Source organism: Thamnophis sirtalis, unplaced genomic scaffold (genome assembly GCF_051295495.1).
Source record: "Thamnophis sirtalis isolate CommonGarterSnake01/CBP01778 unplaced genomic scaffold, rThaSir2_p1.2 scaffold_2, whole genome shotgun sequence".
In the NCBI taxonomy this organism is placed as follows: Eukaryota; Metazoa; Chordata; class Lepidosauria; order Squamata; family Natricidae; genus Thamnophis; species Thamnophis sirtalis.
In genome coordinates, this window is record NW_028261382.1 from 177,098,772 (window position 1) to 177,117,351 (window position 18,580).

Sequence of the window (18,580 nt, forward strand, 5' to 3'; positions counted from 1 at the left end):
CACGGTCTGCTTTTTTTAGCTGGTGTCTTAACCACTAGACCAAACTGACTCTTTTCATCCTTTGTGAAGAAGACTTTTGTGGGATCTGGAAACTATAGATTAACAAAATAAAGAAGTAATACAGAGACTCCTCGCCACTGTTAACTCCTAACCTCTGCATCAAAAACCAGCTCATAGTTGTTTCTTGTCTTGAGTTCCTTATAAAGATATTCCGCAAGTTCCAAAAATTTGTTGATAAGAATTTCAAATCCTCCTGTGCCCTGTAGGATACAAAAGGCAGAACGAACACGAGTCATTCTATTATATACTGCAAGTTTGCAAAGTAAAATGTCAATGATTTATCTGGGGGCAACAAACAATTAAAATGAGGTCCTCCCACTGTAAAGTAACATAAACGGCTATATTGAAATTTCAGAAGCTGCCTTTTCAAGAATACAAAGATTCCTCTGCAGATTTTTATTAGAGCTTCATTAAAAAAGAAGTCCAACAATGGTAGATAAATACTTTTATTGCGGAGGCCCAGAAATACTGATCAGAATCCATATTATTCTTCATTCATTCATTCACTCACTCATTCAAATGTATTGCAAATGGATATGTGTGTATTCATTTATTAATAGTATTAATTTTCATTGAAAAAAATATTCTCAAGTGATGCAGTTTGTCACAGAATGAACTAAATCTAACATTAAAAACTAAGAAAGCGAGGGTGAGAAGGAAGGGAGGGAGTGTACTGGGAGAGAGGAGTGGTAGAGGGGGAGGGGAAGCAGGGTAGAGGGGAATGTTGGAGGGAAGATGGAAAGTTGGAGGGGGGCGAAAGAAAGGGTGTATGGAGGGTCGAAGAGGTACATTGGGTTTCTATTTTGGGGGGTATTGTTGACAAGAGGAATGGCTGTGTTTATTGTTTAATGTTATATGGCCCCAGTTGTGCACAGTATATATGTGACTGTACGAAATGAAAATGGAAAATAAAAAGACATTTACATTTTTAAAAACTAAGAAAGCAACCGACTTGTTCATCTTTAGTCGGATGCTTCATCCAGTAATAGCAATAGTTAGGCTTATATACCGCTTCATAGGCCTTTCAGCCCTCTCTAAGCGGTTTACAGAGTCAGCGTATTGCCCCCAACAACAATCTGGGTCCTCATTTTACCCACCTCGGAAGGATGGAAGGCTGAGTCAACCTTGAGCCTGGTGGGATTTGAACAGCCGAACTGCTGAACTGCAGTGCTGCATTTAACCATTGCGCCACCTCGGCTCTATGAATGTGCTCCTACCTTAGCTCTCCACATTAGCCACAATTTGAAGACATCAACATGCCGGCCACACTGGATTGCCTTGTCTCCGGTGTCATAAACTGTGTCATAAGCCTTGTCTGGTTGGAAGAGATAGTCAGCACGGAGCTGGTTGCAGGCTTGGAGAAGACCCTAGAGGAGATACAGAATGAGAAAAGCTTCTACCAACAATTTTATTTTACATATTGTTATGATCTGCTATCCTTCTAGAAATGAATCGGGACTGGACTGTGATTCCCACCAAGCCAAATGTATAATATCCGTGCATTACAAGCGCTCCTCAGTTAAGGGCCATCGTTCAGTGACTAAAGTTGTGATAGTACTGAACAAATGGTAATTACAACCAGTCCTCAAAATTCTGGCTGTCACTGCAGTCCTGAGCCAAGGTGGCGCAGTGGTTAAATGCAGCACTGCAGGCTACTGCTAGATCAGCAGTTCAGCGGTTCAAATCCCACTGGCTCAGGGTTGACTCAGCCTTCCATCCTTCCGAGGTGGGTAAAATGAGGACCCAGATTGTTGGGGGCAATATGCTGACTCTCTGTAAACTGCTTAGAGAGGGCTGAAAGCCCTATGAAGTGGTATATAAGTCTACTGCTACTACTACTACTGTGCTCATCATTGGTTCTGATTCAAGTGCTTGGCAACAGTTGTAGTGTCTCGTGGTCATGTGGGCTACCTTTTGCAATCTTCCTTGTCAGTTTCCCACAAGCAGAGTCAACGGTGATGCCAGCAGGGAAGGTTGCAAGTTAGTTCCATCACTTATTTCTCCTAAGGAGCCCCACTTGTATTCCGTAGCAAGCGCGTGCTGGATCAAACCCTCCCCAGTTCCACTAAACATCTCTATTGCCTGTAGACCCATGGTGGTACAGTGGTTGGAGCGCAGTGCTTCAGGCTACTTCTGCTGACTGCTGGTTCCCAGCAGTTTGGCAGTTCAAGTCCCACCGGCTCAAGGTTGACTCAGCCTTCCATCCTTCCGAGGTCAGTAAAATGAGGACCCGCATTGTTGGGGGCAATATGCTGACTCTAAATGACTTAAAGAAGGCTGTGAAGTGGTATGTACCGTATTTTTCGGACTATAACGTGCACTGGAGTATAAGAATCGGCATCATGATTTTGAAGAGGGAAATTAAAAAAAAAGGTTTTTGCACTATGCATGCCTCTCAAACCCTCTGCGTGCCTCATTTTTTGCAAAAAAAAAAAAGGATGGGCATGCAGAGCTTTGGGAGGCTTGTAGAGTGCGAGGTGGCGCAGTGGTTAAATGCAGCACTGCAGGCTACTTCAGCTGACTGCAGTTCTGCAGTTCGGCTGTTCAAATCTCACCGGCTCAGGGTTGACTCAGCCTTCCATCCTTCCGAGGTGGGTGGAATGAGGACTCAGACTGTGGGGGCGATATGCTGACTCTGTAAACCGCTTAGAGAGGGCTGAAAGCCCCATGAAGCAGTATATAAGTCTAACTGCTATTGCTATTGCTCCTGGGGGCTAGGGGGAGGGGCAAAACGAGCAAAAGGGGCCCTTTTTTGTTCGTTTTTGCCCTCCTCAGTCTCCAGTAACACCTTGCAAGCCTGCCAAACCCTCTGCATATCCATTTTTGCAAAGGGGGTGGGGTTTTGGTAGGCCAAAAATTCTGTATTCAGTGTATAAGACGCACCCAGATTTTCACCCTCTTTTCTAAGGGAAAAAAGGTACGTCTTATACTTCGAAAAAAACGGTAAGCCTAAGTCCTATTGCTATTGCTATGATTGCTCAAAAGTAAGCAAATTCATTACAGTAAAAGTAGCTTCCATGTGATACAGAGGGTGCCTTGTCCTACAAATCTTTCCTTGTGCAATATTATTTCAACATTATTTAGATAGAAATCTTGTTTTTATAGCAAACAAGTAGACCTACCTGGGCCAAAAAAAAGAGAAGGAAATTACCTTTTCATGGACTAAAAAAGCCGAGCACTGTAGCGGAACACCCATCAGTTTGTGAGGATTCCATGTAACAGAATTAGCTCTAATTAAAGAAGAGAACTTTAATATCTGCAACTGCATTAATATCTGTGCTGATATCTGCAACTACATGATTATAGAAACTCAACAAAAAAGAAACATAGAAAGAAAAGGGATGTTAAATGTGGAACACTTAAAAGAAAAGAATATCAGGTTTTTTAAAAAAAAGGCTGGAAAAAAATAAACTCTAAAATTATGTACAGATCACCAGTCACACTATGATCCTATGTAAACGTATGCATTCGCTAGTGATTCAGGCACCATACAATCACACCAACTTAGTGAACATCCACTGTTCACTGTATATACGCATCAGAACGGAAGTGGTTGATGGATTAAGGGAAGGGCCCGCTCCCATGTGCCTCCTGCTTCCTCTTTTTAACTGTAATGTAATACTGTCATTAGAAATATTTATTGTTCATGATTTTGGTATTGGATCTGGGTACTTGAGAGACCGCCTGCTGCCAATTACCTCCCACAGACCCATTAGATCTCACAGGGTTGGCCTCCTCCGGGTGCCATCTACCAGCCAATGCCACCTGACTACTACCCGGGGGAGGGCCTTCTCTGTGGCAGCTCCGGCCCTTTGGAACGAACTCCCCGCAGAGATCCGGACCCTCACCTCTCTCCAGGCCTTCCGGAAAGCCGTCAAAACCTGGCTGTGTCGGCAGGCCTGGGGGTGATGAGTTCCCTCCCCTCTCGACATGTATGGTTGTGCGACTGTTGTTTACTTTTATTATTTGTATTTTGTCTTTTATGTTCCCCCTTTTTTTTCCCCTTGAATTGTTTGCAGCCCTGAGTCCTCCCGGAGAAGGGTGGCATACAAATAATAAAATACAATACAATTTTATTGTCATTGAATGTTTGTAAGTCACCCGGAGTTGCCTCGAAGTGGTATAGGTGGCAACTAAATCTAATAAAAACAAACAAATAAAATAAATATATTTATAGATAAGCTTTTTAGTTCCTGGTTATTACCGGTTCCTTTACTTGGTACATAAAATGAGGGAAGTATTCCCACATTTAGTTTAACTGCAAGTGTGAATGGTTTTTTTGGGGGGGAAATTGTATCCTCTGGCAATTAGTTGAACTGGGTCTATTAATGTTTTTTTTTTTTTTCGTTTTCACAAGATATATCTCTTCCTCCTTCAATTGATGCACAGGTTGAAGAAATAGGATCAAGATTCCTCCCCCCCCCCTCTGCTTCTCATAACAACTTTGGTTGTTCATGGATCATTATCATTGTAATTATATTCTTTATCTTCTCTTCAGGGAGAGGTTAGGAACAAACAAAAAATAATATATTAATATCACTGCTGTACAAATAAATTGCATCACAAGCTGCTTACCTTTCAATGCCGCTCAACTTATGGGAATGCTTTCTTGACAATAATAAACCACCTCCCCATGACGCCTATTGAAATGAAGCACAGAGTTATCTGAATCAAAAGATTCCACCTGTTATCACATTTTGCCAGCCATACCTACTACCTTTCAAAAATATCAGGGAAAAGAGAAACTAAATCCCAAAATGAAAAAACAGAGAAAAGAGAAAAGTCTGATTTTATAAATGTTTTGCTTTTCCCTAAGTAGAATAGAGAATAGTTCTTTCTGTTCTGTTATATTCTGGGAGAGGAGCAGCACTTGAATGGAAAGAATTGTGTTCTATAGGAATTAAAAATAAAAGTTATTGTATTAGTATTAATTATATACTTCAATAGTGGAAGGAAAAATTAGAATATCCAATTTTGGAGAATCAATGATACCAAGTGTGAAGGAATGGAATAGGAACAAGAACAGGAGTAGAATAGAATAGAATAGAATAGAATAGAATAGAATAGACTTTGGAGGTCTTCTAGTCCACCCCCAGGAGATCCTATACCATTTTAAGTGGCTGTCCAGTCTGTTCTTAAAAACTTCCAGTGATGAAGCCCCCATGATTTCTGAAGGCAATGTGAATATACATTTTACAATTTAAACATGAAATTGACTAATTAGAAAATATTATTTCAAATTCATTTAGACACTCAAAGAATGATCATTATATACATATTTTTAATGTGGGCATTGTAAAATATTTAAAGGTTTCTTAATTCATATGACCTGGTCTTTCCAGTTGTAGCCTTGTTTTGGTTTTAAATCACTACGTCAAAATGTGAGCAAAAATGCTACAGTTAAGGAACCATGCAATGTTCAATCATATTTCTAAAATATGAACTTTGTCATCTCATGAATAGCTTTAGCTCTATTGGGGCAACTGGAAAGAAACTTACTCTCTAATGTTAAGGACGGTACTTAGAATATGACATCTAATGATAAGCATAAGGATTGAATTTATTTTATATTGTTATTATAGTTATTATGTTGATCCTGTCTGTTTTTTTTTTCTTTTTGTCACTTCCAGTATATACAAATCACTATTTTATTTACTTATAACCAACCTTTTCTTATTTTTACAGATAACTGCTGGCTTCGTGGCTAAGGAGAACGTTCCAGGTTCTAGCCTGGGCCCTAACCACTAGACCAAACTGGATATAATAGTATACTAATATGATGGTGCAGCAAGTTATTATTTGACTTCAGTTTTCTACTTGTATCCATCATTGAAAATATTGTGTTTAAAACATTTGAAGTTAAAGTAAGCTTTTTAAAATTTAAATACAGCACTGTTTGAGAGCTAGTCTATAAGTCTTAATCCTTTGGCACTTAGTTGTCTGGGTGAAATTGAGTCTTTTGGCTTCAGCAGTTCAGGCAGTTGCCAGGAATCAACACAAAGTACTGTTTTAAAATGTGTCCTATTATGTACTGAATAATATGAATTAGTCATAGGAAGGGAATTAACTGAAATCAAATAGAATCTCCTACAACTTCCCTTTAGTTATATTCTGGCTCAGGGTGTTTTTCTGATATAACCAAGGTTTTTTTCTTACCTATGTTTACATTAAATGAATAATCTTAAGGGTGGCAATGAGATTTCTCTCCTTGAAAGCCAGTAATGTCTTTCATGGTTATCTCTACTCATCACATGCAATTAGAAATTGATTTTATAAATCAACCTATTCACTGAGTTCTAAATTGTCTTAATAACTGTCATTTATACACATGCCTTTGGTGCGTGTGTATATTTATCTATCAAATAGGTTTTATACAATCTGAAAAGAAACTAGAGTTTGAAAGATCCACAGAAACAAACAACCTCTCTTCAAATCATGAAAACCACCCAGAGTCATTCTGGAAGGTAAAATGGGCTGCCTATAAATTTGATCAATCAATACACATATTTTTTTCTAGACTCAAAAAGCTGATTTCTCAGCTGAGTTAAGCTGACTTTGCATACTGAGGAAGCTGGGCCTACACATTTGTGAGGGGACAGCTGGCAGCAGCTTATAGAGCAGCCCAGATTCTATCTCACCACTAGTTTGTTGCAGCATTGAGTGTGAAAGCAGTGATCTTACATCCACATGCATCCAAAGGTTGTATTTTTCACAAATGTCAGCAATGCTAGCCAGAGGATCAAAGGCTCCATAGACAGTTGTCCCAGCTGTGGCACTAACATACAGTGGTATTTTTCCCTGAAAAAGAATACAACATCCTACATTAAGGTACATGCAATTTGTCAGCACTCCTCCATTGAATAATTAGGAAAGAAAACCACGAGACTCCATTGATAGAAATCAAGTGTACTTTTACTAATTATAAATGATCAGAAGCGTAGCAAAGCGAAGACTGATTATTTAGGCGCGAAAGCAAATGATATATAGAATAGCCCATTCCCCACCCCTTGGCATCCCAGTTACAGTCCAATCATAATTCTCCCAAGTGTCAGGTGCGAGATAACTTTGAAAGGCATCACCAAGATGGAATGTCGGTGCCGTTGGAAGTCTATAAGGGTTAATGTATTGTTTTCTGTTTCTGTGAATTTGATTCCCTTGTGAGTAAGGTTGATTCTATTTTTTCTAACTGTTATATTTTATTTTGACAAAGATGTCATCTATGTAGTGGATTCAGATTGGAACTGAGACAATGGAAAGACTAATTTCTAGATATTACATTACTGTTTCTACTATGTATGAGTTTTGAGTAACTTTGATCTTTTTATAGATTTTACTTTCAAACTGGAAGCACATAGTGAAGCATAGAAATATGAGTTCTATAGACTTGTATATTTTAATCTTATGTCTTCAGTTAGGTTAGGTATGTTATACAACAACACAGAAATTGTTTCATTGCTAGTGTCTGCCTGCCCTTTTTTATATTATCTGTGTACATTTGCATTAGATTACATTGCGGGATATTAACTATATTTATTATTATTTATTTTTTCTTGCTTTAATTTATTTTGTGATCACTTTTGACTCCACAACCAAAATGATGTACATGCTTCTAAATGTTAGACTTCCAGGTGTTTTCAATTCAAATTGCGATATAATGGTAATTACTGTTCTTTCTTACTAAGCTCAAAAATCTTTCCTTTAATTCCAAACTACAGTATTTTCCTCTTCTGCATCATTATTAGGCTGTCCTTGAATTTATTATCTTTTTTATTAATATATTTATAAACCACCTTTTCTCAAGTAATTTCAAAATCATGAACAGTAAACATGAGATAAACACATGAGAACTGCATGCAATCAAAGCATTGATAGTGAAACAGAATTTGAACATATGCTTTGGAGACAGTAAAAAATATAATAAAACAGAGTAAACAGCTAAGTTCAAAAATGTTTAAAAAGAAAAGACCCACCTGATATTAAAATTATTGTTCCTCTACAACACTATGGTTGAGTTTACTCTACAAGGTGGCCAAGGATGCTATTTCTATATACCAATCTCCTTCCCCACTGCTTTTCTATTATAAATTTTTGCAGGCTGCCCAATGCCAGGATTTTCTAATATAAGAAGTGCCAAAAGGACGATTTTACTTATAATATTCTTCTCAGGGGTGTAACTGAACTGTGAGGAAGAAGAAAAATTTTACGGTCTTTTAAAACCACCTTTTTTTTTGGGTGACGGATGTCTATGTTAGAAGTAAAGCTGAACAATGTGCTGTTGTTTCTATCGCTATCTGCTCATTTGTCTTTTCCTTTTTGGAAAACAAACAAACAAAAGAAAACTTTTCTACATATTTCTAGATATCCCACGAAAGCCAAATTTGCCATTAGCATGATAATTCAAAATTATAAACCAAATTATGTTCCAGAGGAATAGTTGCGTGAGTAGAGACTGAAAGGGTTTACAGGTTTCTTGGGACATGAATCTTTGAAGGGAAGTAGCCTGCTTTATCAAATTAATAAAAATGCCATAAAGCATAAAACCAATACAGTAAGGAAACAAACCAACCTGTCTCTTGACTTTGATAATATTTTCTTCCAGTTCAGATGGAATCATTTTCCCTCTGTTTAAATGTTTCAAAAAGTGAAATGCAGCGTTTGATAAAGATGGCATGCTCAAATTTTCCAAACATATAAAAAAAACTCCTTTCTTTTGCAAGCTAAACAATTCACAGATATGTACTTCTGAACAAATCCCCATGACAATCAAGTCCCATGCAATCATTCTCAAAATGGATACACTTATATACACAAAAAAACACCACACAATAAGGTGAAGAAGAAAGGAAGAGTTAGTAGGTTTAAATCCTCCATTGTTCATTTTTTTCATGATACATGGTAAACTTCCTCTTAGAACAATATTCTCATTAAAAATCCATATTTAGAAGGAGGCTACATTAATAATTATGTGGGAACCCTCACAAGCAGAGTCATCTACCAATAGACAATCACCTTTGAATATGCAGGAAACTGTGAGAATAGGAAATAAAGACACAACAGAAGTCATAAAGCCATGAAAATCTCCTTTTCCATCTTCAAGGAATGATAAAGGATATCAGTGAAGTCCTTATCCTTTTTTCCCTCTCACCAAACAAAATAAAATAATAAAATAAAATTTGTTTACTGCTTGGAGAGGAAGTAGACTTGGATTTACAGTAGAAGTTCAGGAAAAAAAAAGTCATTTATTGTTTTAAATTGTACTAATGTTCTTCGTTTAAAGCATCATTCATTTTCCAATGGACTCATTCATTATATGCATTGGTGTTCTTGATATCCTTAGACATAAACCCATTTTTTCCCCCCCTGTGGCAACAAACTTCAGCAGCTAAATCTTGACGACACCAATGGGGACAATAGACCTAGTTTGAGCTGATATATTATTTATGAGAAATTAATTGATACATTTTACAAGAATCCCTTGACTTCATGGCAGATCTGTACCATGCTGGAGGAAAAATTGTCTAGAGGCAGTAATTGAAATAACCTACACTGCTCTGGGAAAAGTACCTGTTTTTCGCTGTTTGTGAAAGGCTCCCGGGGAGTAGAAATTACTGTCAAATAACTGACAACGAAGTCATTTGCTCAGGGAGACTTAACTTACGGGGAAGGGAGGGGGTGCATTTGGTGAAAATAACGGAGCCGGAAGATGAAAATGCATTTATATCAAAGAACATTAGAGGAAGCGAATTGTACATACTGATATTGTGCAGGAAAACTTTTAAGAACCTTACCTTTCATCACATTTGATAGCAATAACATTATCCACCCCAATTCCCACAACGGCTGCTGCCTTTTTTATAGAATAGTGACTCTGCAGAGGAGAAATCATCAAACAGGAGGGGGGAAAAAAGACTTCACAAAATGCATTAGAGATCAACAATTTTATAACTGCCCTGGTTTTAAGAAAAATGAAAGATGGTAACATTGAGTTTAAAGCCATGACTGGGCTGCTAACATCAGTGGGATCAGTTTTAACAATCCTTATAATTGTATCTGGTAGCAAACCCCATTGAATGAAAATTAGAGGAACCTGTGAGTAGCTAAAGGTAAAGGTTCCCCTCACACATATGTGCTAGTCATTCCTGCCTCTAGGGGGCGATCCTCATCTCTGTTTCTAAGCTGAAGAGCCAGCACTGTCCGAAGATCTCTCCGTGGTCATATAGCTGGCATTACTAAATGCCGAAGGCTCACAGAACTCTGCTACCTTCCCGCCAAAGGTGGTCCCTATTTTTCTACTTGCATTTTTACATGCTTTCGAACTGCTAGGTTGGCAGAAGGTGGGACAAGTAACGGGAGCTCACTCCATTACACAGCACTAGGGATTTCAACCGTCGAACTGTCAACCTTTCTGATTGACAAGCTCAGCATCTCAGCCACTGAACCACCGCTTCCCTTTTAACCTGTGGATAGGTGTGTATAAATAAGAAACAAATTAAGACTTGATGGTAATGATATTAGAGGAGGCAGCAGCTGTCTTTCAAAATTCTCAATACTGTTTGTCGGGTGATCAAAGAATCAAATACTTCTAAGGAGAATAGATTTCAAAATATTTTTTGAGAGTCAATTAGCAATGGCCATAATACAACTTACTTCTTTTTGGGGGGGGGGGGTTGTTACTGATGGAAGTGCTTCCCCTCTCTTTCTCAGTATTGTCAATTTCATATAATTGCGGGGCGTAATGCAAAAAAATAGCAACCACCCTAAACAATTTGAATCTGTTTTGAGAAAGTTACCTTCCTAGCATAGGGAGGGTGAAATAAATAACAATAAAAGAAGATAAATTATTTCCATGAGAGCTTACCTCATAAGTGAAATTACCAACTGAGTGTGGCTTGCCTGAACTACAGTCAAAATATCACCATAATATAATCTATAATACTGTTGTGATCCACATGGGAAATATAATCAAAGTTCATAATTCTTTGATTTACAGTTTATTAATTTATAACTGCTTAGGCTAGTCACCTTCCTTAAATTGTGGCAAAGTGAGAAACATTTTATGCACATGGAAATTTACGTTAGGCAAGTCTTTCACATCTGATGTTCTCACATCTGGGTTCCGGCTTCTTCTACTACTGGTTTGCTCAGGGACATGCTGTGAGTGTGCGCATGCTTGATTTGATTTGATTGCATTTATATGCCGCCCTATTCCCTGAGGGACTCAGGGCAGCTCACAAACCAAAGTAAGGGGGGATACAAACAAGAGGAAAACAACAGACAAACAACTACAGACAAATTTAAAAACAATCAACAGCCACACAATTCGAGCGGGGACGGGAACTCGTCAGCCCCAGGCCTGTCGGAACAGCCAGGTTTCAAGGGCTTTGCAGAAAGCCTGAAGGGTGGTGAGGGTCTGAATCTCCACGGGGAGCTCGTTCCAGAGGGCTTGTTGCATGCTACGTGTACATGTGCAGCACTATAAAAAATGCACATGTGCACATGTGCAGAAGCAAAAAACAAGATGGTGGCCCCTACTGCACCGCCAGTAGAATTGGTTTGGGGGCGTGGCGAGCCAAGTTACTGCCTATTCGGCCGAACCGGGCCAAACCAGTAGGAACCCACCTCTGATGGGAGTGCTGTTACTCATGGTTTTCCAGTTCTCCCAATTATATCTTGAATATATGATAATAATATTTCTAGAATAACAGCCAGGAGTTCAATTCTCATTGGCTCCAGGTTGACTCATCCTTCCATACTTCCGAGGTTGGTAAAATGAGGATCCAGATTGTTGGGGTAATATGCTAACACTGTAAACCACTTAGAGACGGCTGTAAAGCACTATGAAGTGGTATATAAGTCTATTGCTATTATAACACACCTCGAGCCATTTGCAAAATTGAAATTAGCAGCATTAAGTTGTCACAAAATCATACAGTGCCAGCAACATGGAGCAGGGATGACTGCAACTATAATAACTGTTTCTAGGCTAAGATTCATGTATCAGATAACAGTCATTGACTTTGCTCTGGGTTTTCCACAACTCTTGTGGCAGCCATGACAGAAATAATTCACAATGCAGTGAAACCACAAACGTACGTTGTTGCTATCAGGAAGCAATATTTCCTCACCTCTATAACTAGCCCTGAATTATACATTAAAAATTCATTTTTCTCCCGTTTGACAAGGTAACTTTCTTCGTGGTTAGTAATCAATTGCTGAAATTAGGGCGAGTGGAATCGAGAGTTGGTGAATGTCAGTCCTTGGAGGTAGGTAAAGTCAGGAAAAAAAGATTCATTAAGAGTCTTGAAATGTACTTTAAGGTGGCGCAGTGGTTAAATGCAGCACTGCAGGCTACTGCTAGATCAGCAGTTCAGCGGTTCAAATCTCACCGGCTCAGGGTTGACTCAGCCTTCCATCCTTCCGAGGTGGGTAAAATGAGGACCCAGATTGTTGTTGGGGCAATATGCTGACTCTCTGTAAACCGCTTAGAGAGGGCTGAAAGCCCTATGAAGCGGTATATAAGTCTACTGCTATTGCTATTGCTATTTTGGGTATTGTAACTGAATTTTGAAAGCCTATTAAAGCCCTCCTCTATTCCAACATATAGTTAATACAATGAAAGTGTACTCGCTTTGCGTTTCTTTGTCATGATTTCTACTTTCCCAGGACTCAGATATCTTTTCTGTACTGGCTCTACATTCTTGTGGCATTCCATCACACTGGGAGTTCATTCAACAACCATGTATTATTAAAATAATTGCAGTCAGCCACAGTCAAATAACTTTATACAAGTGTGATTGCACACGTAAATACTCACGTGTTCAGAAATGAACAATATGATCTCTGGAAGGGCTGCCATGCCTTTGGCTTTAATCTCAGGGTAGTATTTATAGCGAGAAACTAAAACACTGTAGAGGTTTGATATGCTTCCTCCTGGTAAAAAAAATAATAGATTTTATTACCACTTGAATAGCTGAGTGTCATTGGGAATTAATGCTTCATCTCATCATTTCAAGTCAAACAGACAAATTTCAGATACCAAAGGCAGATTAATTTAAGTTATTCCATGTAGTGAATATGGATCATCCACACAGGTAATGTTCTCAGTTGCAATTTTCTAGAGGCCGCTTATTTCCATTCAGGACATTTTTCATTGCCAAGGAAGATCTGTGTAGAAAAGCCACGAAAAGCTTGCTATGTAAATAAAAACTAACCCGATTACATTCTCATCCACTAGGATACAACATAATTTATTAATGTTAAAAATGATGTCGCATTGATTCCAACATGCTGAATTCCACAAACTGCTATGATACTCAGAAGGAGCATCATTGTTTCAATCTGGTATGGTCCATCTTCGTTGATCAGTGAAAATTGTTATCATCTCTCATCCACTGGTGATTTGCAGCTTTGTTATAAAGCTTTGGGTGCCACAAAAAAATAGTTGAGAACAGAGAATAGAACAGAAAGACCAAGTATGCCTTTTTTTCTCTGTGGGTTCTTTAAACTTTAAACTTTAATAGGATTTCTATGCCGCCCACTCCCTAGGGACTCTGGGCGGCTCACAACAAGTAAAAGCATTTAAAATATTTAAAAATACAAAATTAAAATCAATACAACATCCATTCTATCAAGTGGGGCTGGAAATTAATCAACAGCCCCAGGCCTGCCAGAACAGCCAGATCTTGGTGGCTTTACGGAAGGCCGGGAGAGTGGTGAGGGTCTGGATCTCTGCAGGTAGCTCGTTTCACAAGGCTGGTGCAGCTACAGAGAAGGCCCTCCCTCGGGGAGCCGCCAACCGGCATTGTCCGGTCGACAGCACCCGGAGGAGGCCCAACCTGTGTGATCTTATTGGTCATTGGGAGGTGAATGGCAGGAGGCGGTCTCTCAGGTAGCCAGGTCCAATACCATCTAGGGCTTTAAAAGTAACGACTAGCACCTTGAAGCGGGTCCGGAGACCAATGGGAAGCCAGTGCAGCTCGCGGAGGATAGGTGTAACATGGGTGTATCTAGGTACACACATTATCGCTCACGCGGCTGCATTCTGGACCAGCTGTAGTCTTCGGACACTCTTCAGGGGCAGCCCCATGTAGAATGCGTTACAGTAATCCAGTCTTGAGGTTACAACCCAGCCAGGGGTGGGTTGCTGCCGGTGTTACTGCCGGTTTGGTGCGCACATGATTTGTGTGCGCGTGTGCCAGGTGCCTGTAAATAGATCTGCGCATGCGCAGAAGATTAAAAATGTCCAAAAAAAACCATGCCGCGGTGACCGGAGAACCAGTTCAGGGGCATGATGAGCCTGTCGTCCCTACGGTTCACACTTTCCACTACTGGCTTGCCTGAACCAGTGTGAACCGGTAGCAACCCACCTGTAAACACAGCCAGTACAATGATTTTGCCATTTCTGTATTCATTTTAAGGAAGGAAGGAAGTATTGAGTGGAGCCCAAGGCTGAGATTGCTGTCTCCAAATCTGTGAATTGAATTGAATTGAATTTATTATATTTCTATGCCGCCCTATTCCTAGAAGGGACTCAGGGTGGCTCACAACCAGGTCGGGGGGGGGGAGGGGATACAAATAGGAAAAAAAGGGACATGGACAAAACAATACCACAGTATAAAAACAATCAACAGCCACACCATTCGAGCGGGGACAAGAACTCATCAGCCCTAGGCCTGTCGGAACAGCCAGGTTTTAAAGGCTTTGAGGAAAGCCTGGAGGGTGGTGAGGGTCCGAATCTCCACGGGGAGTTCGTTCCAAAGGGCCGGAGCAGCCACAGAGAAGGCTCTCCTCCGGGTAGTCGCCAGCCGGCATTGGCCAGTGGATGGAACCCGGAAGAGGCCTAATCTGTGGGATCTAATGGGTCTTTGGGAGGTAATTGGCAGCAGGCGGTCTCTCAAGTACCCAGGTCCAATACCATGAAGGGCTTTATAAGTGACGACTAGTGCCTTGAAGCATGTGGTGGTAACATAGATAATGCCAGGGACCAAGATTTTGCTTCCCTCAACGGAAGTCATGCCCCACTATCCTCCCATAGCTTTTATTCTACTGAGGAGTTAAAAGCAATTGCTCTCAGTATGAAGATGTCACCTATTTCCACATAGAAAGAGTAAAGAAAAGAAACAGAGGGGAAGGACTTCCACAGGCTGGATGTAGAGGCCTTGCAAGACAGACCATTATCTGCAGATCAAAGTTTCCTTTCTCTGCCTTACAGTGACTTCACGTGTTTATGTGTAGACAGAAATAAAAAGAGGGAGATATGTTACCCTTACCCAGGTACTCTCATGTTGCACCCCTTTTAGGCGGCCTGCACTGGTTGCCGGTTGTCTTCCGGGTGCGATTCAAGGTACTAATTATGACCTTTAAAGCGCTCCATGGCTTAGGCCCAGGGTACCTGCGAGACCACCTACTGCCATTGGTAGCCTCCCATCGTCCAGTGCGATCCCACAGAGTTGGACTCCTCAGGGTGCCGTCGGCCAGACAGTGTCAGCTAGCGACCCCCCAGGGGGAGAGCCTTCTCTGTGGGAGCGCCTTCCCTCTGGAATGAGCTGCCCCCGGAGCTTTGCATAATCCCCGACCTCCGGTCCTTCCGACGCACCCTAAAAAGTTGGCTTTCCCAGCAAGCCAGCCTGGCCTGAACAAAACAAATCAAAGTATTGATTATTGCTAATTTTAATTTGAATTCTTTTTTTAAAAAATGTGTCATTGTTAATTTTAATTGGGTTTGGGGATATCCTATTTAATTTCTTTTTAACTTTTGTATTATTTGTTTCTTTTAATGTTGTACGCCGCCCTGAGTCCTTGGGAGAAGGGCGGCATATAAATCGAATGAACCTAAACCTAACCTAACCTATGTATGTATGTACAGTACGTACATATATTCCAGTTACTATTTTTATAAATAACTCAAGAGGCAAACACTCCCTCTTCTTCCTATTTCCCCACAACCAAAACCCTGTGACATGAGTTGGACTGAGAGAGACTGGCGGGTCCAAAGTAATTCAGCCACCTTATATCCCTAGAGCAAGACTGGAACTCACTACTTCGAACGTCAACAGACTACCCTGGTCCCATAATTTGAATAACACTGAACATTTTTAATCTCCTTACCTGGAGAAAATATGCCATCTGATTCCTTTTCTTTCCACCCGATAATTTCCTGCATTTTCTTCACCAGGATCTCCTCCATTATGATGAATACTGGTGCTATTTCATATGTAAACCTATTCACGTATTTTAACGTAAGCAACATAACATAGTGATAAAATGCAGAAATCAAAATATATCCAAATTGCTTGACAAAGATGAAAGCAAGGCAATAATGCAGAATTCCATCTGGTTCATAAAGAAAAGCTCTATTCACAGAATCCAGTAGCTATACATACAAATAAAACTATGGTAACATAGCTAGACTAATCTATGCATGCATTTAGAATAGAATTGAATTGAATGAATTGAATTGAATTCTTTATTGGCAAAGTGTGATTGGACACACAAGGAATTTGTCTTTGGTGCATATACTCTTAGTACATAATTTGACAGTGTTGTGGGGATTAGTTGTTTATCAGAGTGGTGCCATTCGGGAAAAAAACTCTCCTTGTGTCTAGTTGTTCTGATGTGCAGTGCCCTGTAGCATCGTTTTGAGGGTAGAAGTTGAAACAATTAGATATTGTTTCAGTAGATATTTTCACAGCCCTCTTTTTGACTCCTGCAGTGTACAGGTCCTCAATGGAAGGCAGGTTGAAAGCAATTGTTTTTTTCTGAAGTTTATCTGAAGTTTATCACCTAGGAACTGACAGTATATAGCACTGGAATTGAATTGAATTGATTGCATTTATATGCCACCCTTTTCCCCAAAGGGGACTCAGGGCAGCTCACAATCCAAGTCAGGGAAGGGGGGTACAGACAGAAAATAAAAGACGAAACATAACAATACATAATTTAAAAACACGCAACAATCATACCAATTCGAGACGGGGGCAACGGCTCTTTAGCCCCAGGCCTGTTGGAACAGCCAGGTTTTAAGGGCTTTGCAGAAGGCCTGGAGGGTGGTGAGGGTGCGAATCTCCACGGGGAGCTCGTTCCAGAGGGTCGGAGCAGCCACAGAGAAGGCTCTCCTCCGGGTAGTCGCCAGCCGGCATTGGCCGGCGGAGGGAATTCAGAGGAGGCCTAATCTGTGGGATCTAAATGTTCCTGGGATCTGGATATGTTCCTTGGGCAAGTACTTCATCATTTTAGTCACTGTCCATCCAGTACAGGATGAAGGCCTCTTCTGCACATTTCCAACCTATGTGGCCCTGGGCTTTCTTTTGCCAATTAGGTCCACAAGACTTGCAAGTACTTACGACTACTTATATGCAGCTAAACTTAGAATAACCTTTCAAAATTCCTAGTGTCGCTCCTACTTTTCTCAAGTGCTTTTCTTATTATCCATTTGTCATCTTCTAACTAATCACTAAGCATGCTTCAGCATTATCTGAAATATTAAGGGAAATCTTTCCAACTTGAATTACTAATCATAATATACTATTTTTCTCATGTTATTTTAAATTGGGCTATAATTTAGTAACAGATGAATAGATATAGAATAGATTTTTAAAAACAGTGATGAGTATGTATGAGACTAGTGATATGTAATCGCTAGTTGTGGTTAGGTAATTTATACTGGCTTGTATTTAATTGCGTTGTGTTCCCTTCTTTAGATGGCCAATTATAAATAGAAAATCAGTAACTTGCTAGATGGGCAGGCATATAAATTGAATAAATCAATACATAAAAGTTGTGTTTGCTCATTCTAACTTTCACTATATGAAAACTTAAGTTTCCAGGAGGATGTCCTTGAAAGGAAAGGAACTGGAGGAAGCTTCCTAATAGAAAATGCTTATAAAATAGTAGTACAATAGTCTTTAAGGAGTAGTAATTTACCGAGGTGGCGCAGTGGTTAAATGCAGCACTGCAGGCTACTGCTAGATCAGCAGTTCAGCGGTTCAAATCTCACCGGCTCAGGGTTGACTCAGCCTTCCATCCTTCCGAGGTGGGTAAAATGAGGACCCGGATTGTTGGGGGCCATATGCTGACTCTCTGTAAACCGCTTAGAGAGGGCTGAAAGCCCTATGAAGCGGTATACAAGTCTACTGCTATTGCTATTGCTATTCTCAAAACTATAGTCCAAATCCAGATGGGAATTTGCTTGCATATGCTTCTTCTTATTAAGAAAGAAAGTATGGAAGCGCGTGCAGCTTAATCCTAAAGAAAAACATTAAGAAAGAAAGTATGGAAGCGCGTGCAGCTTAATCCTAAAGAAAAACATTTTTTTCAATAGAAAAATGTGGCTTTTTATAGAACAGATGCTTCCAAAATGCTTATTTATTTGATTTACATACTTCCCACCAGGTAAATGCACTTTGTTCTATATAAACACATAAAAATTGAGAAACCATATGGAAATGGAAAAAAATGAAGGTGACAATATAAAAAGCTAGCATAAAAGAAATAAAAGTAACACATTAAAATATTAAATGGT

The 18,580-nt window shown here is 39.9% G+C and overlaps 1 protein-coding gene across 3 annotated transcripts in view; it reads right to left on the minus strand.

Moving 5' to 3' along the window:
• The window catches only part of LOC106553984 (glutamate decarboxylase 1), a 32,015-nt gene that overhangs the window by 4,199 nt on the left and 9,236 nt on the right, over positions 1 to 18,580 (minus strand). For 2 of the 3 annotated variants that reach the window (XM_087707584.1, XM_087707582.1), the window contains 9 exons: positions 16,168 to 16,280; positions 12,875 to 12,990; positions 9,849 to 9,928; positions 8,627 to 8,681; positions 6,742 to 6,858; positions 4,636 to 4,700; positions 3,212 to 3,290; positions 1,278 to 1,427; positions 153 to 260 (listed from right to left, as the gene is read on the minus strand). In XM_087707584.1, the coding sequence (XP_087563710.1) occupies positions 153 to 260; positions 1,278 to 1,427; positions 3,212 to 3,290; positions 4,636 to 4,700; positions 6,742 to 6,858; positions 8,627 to 8,681; positions 9,849 to 9,928; positions 12,875 to 12,990; positions 16,168 to 16,280 (883 nt within the window). The remainder of the gene's footprint in view (positions 1 to 152; positions 261 to 1,277; positions 1,428 to 3,211; positions 3,291 to 4,635; positions 4,701 to 6,741; positions 6,859 to 8,626; positions 8,682 to 9,848; positions 9,929 to 12,874; positions 12,991 to 16,167; positions 16,281 to 18,580) is intronic. The other variant, XM_087707583.1, reaches the window with a different exon arrangement.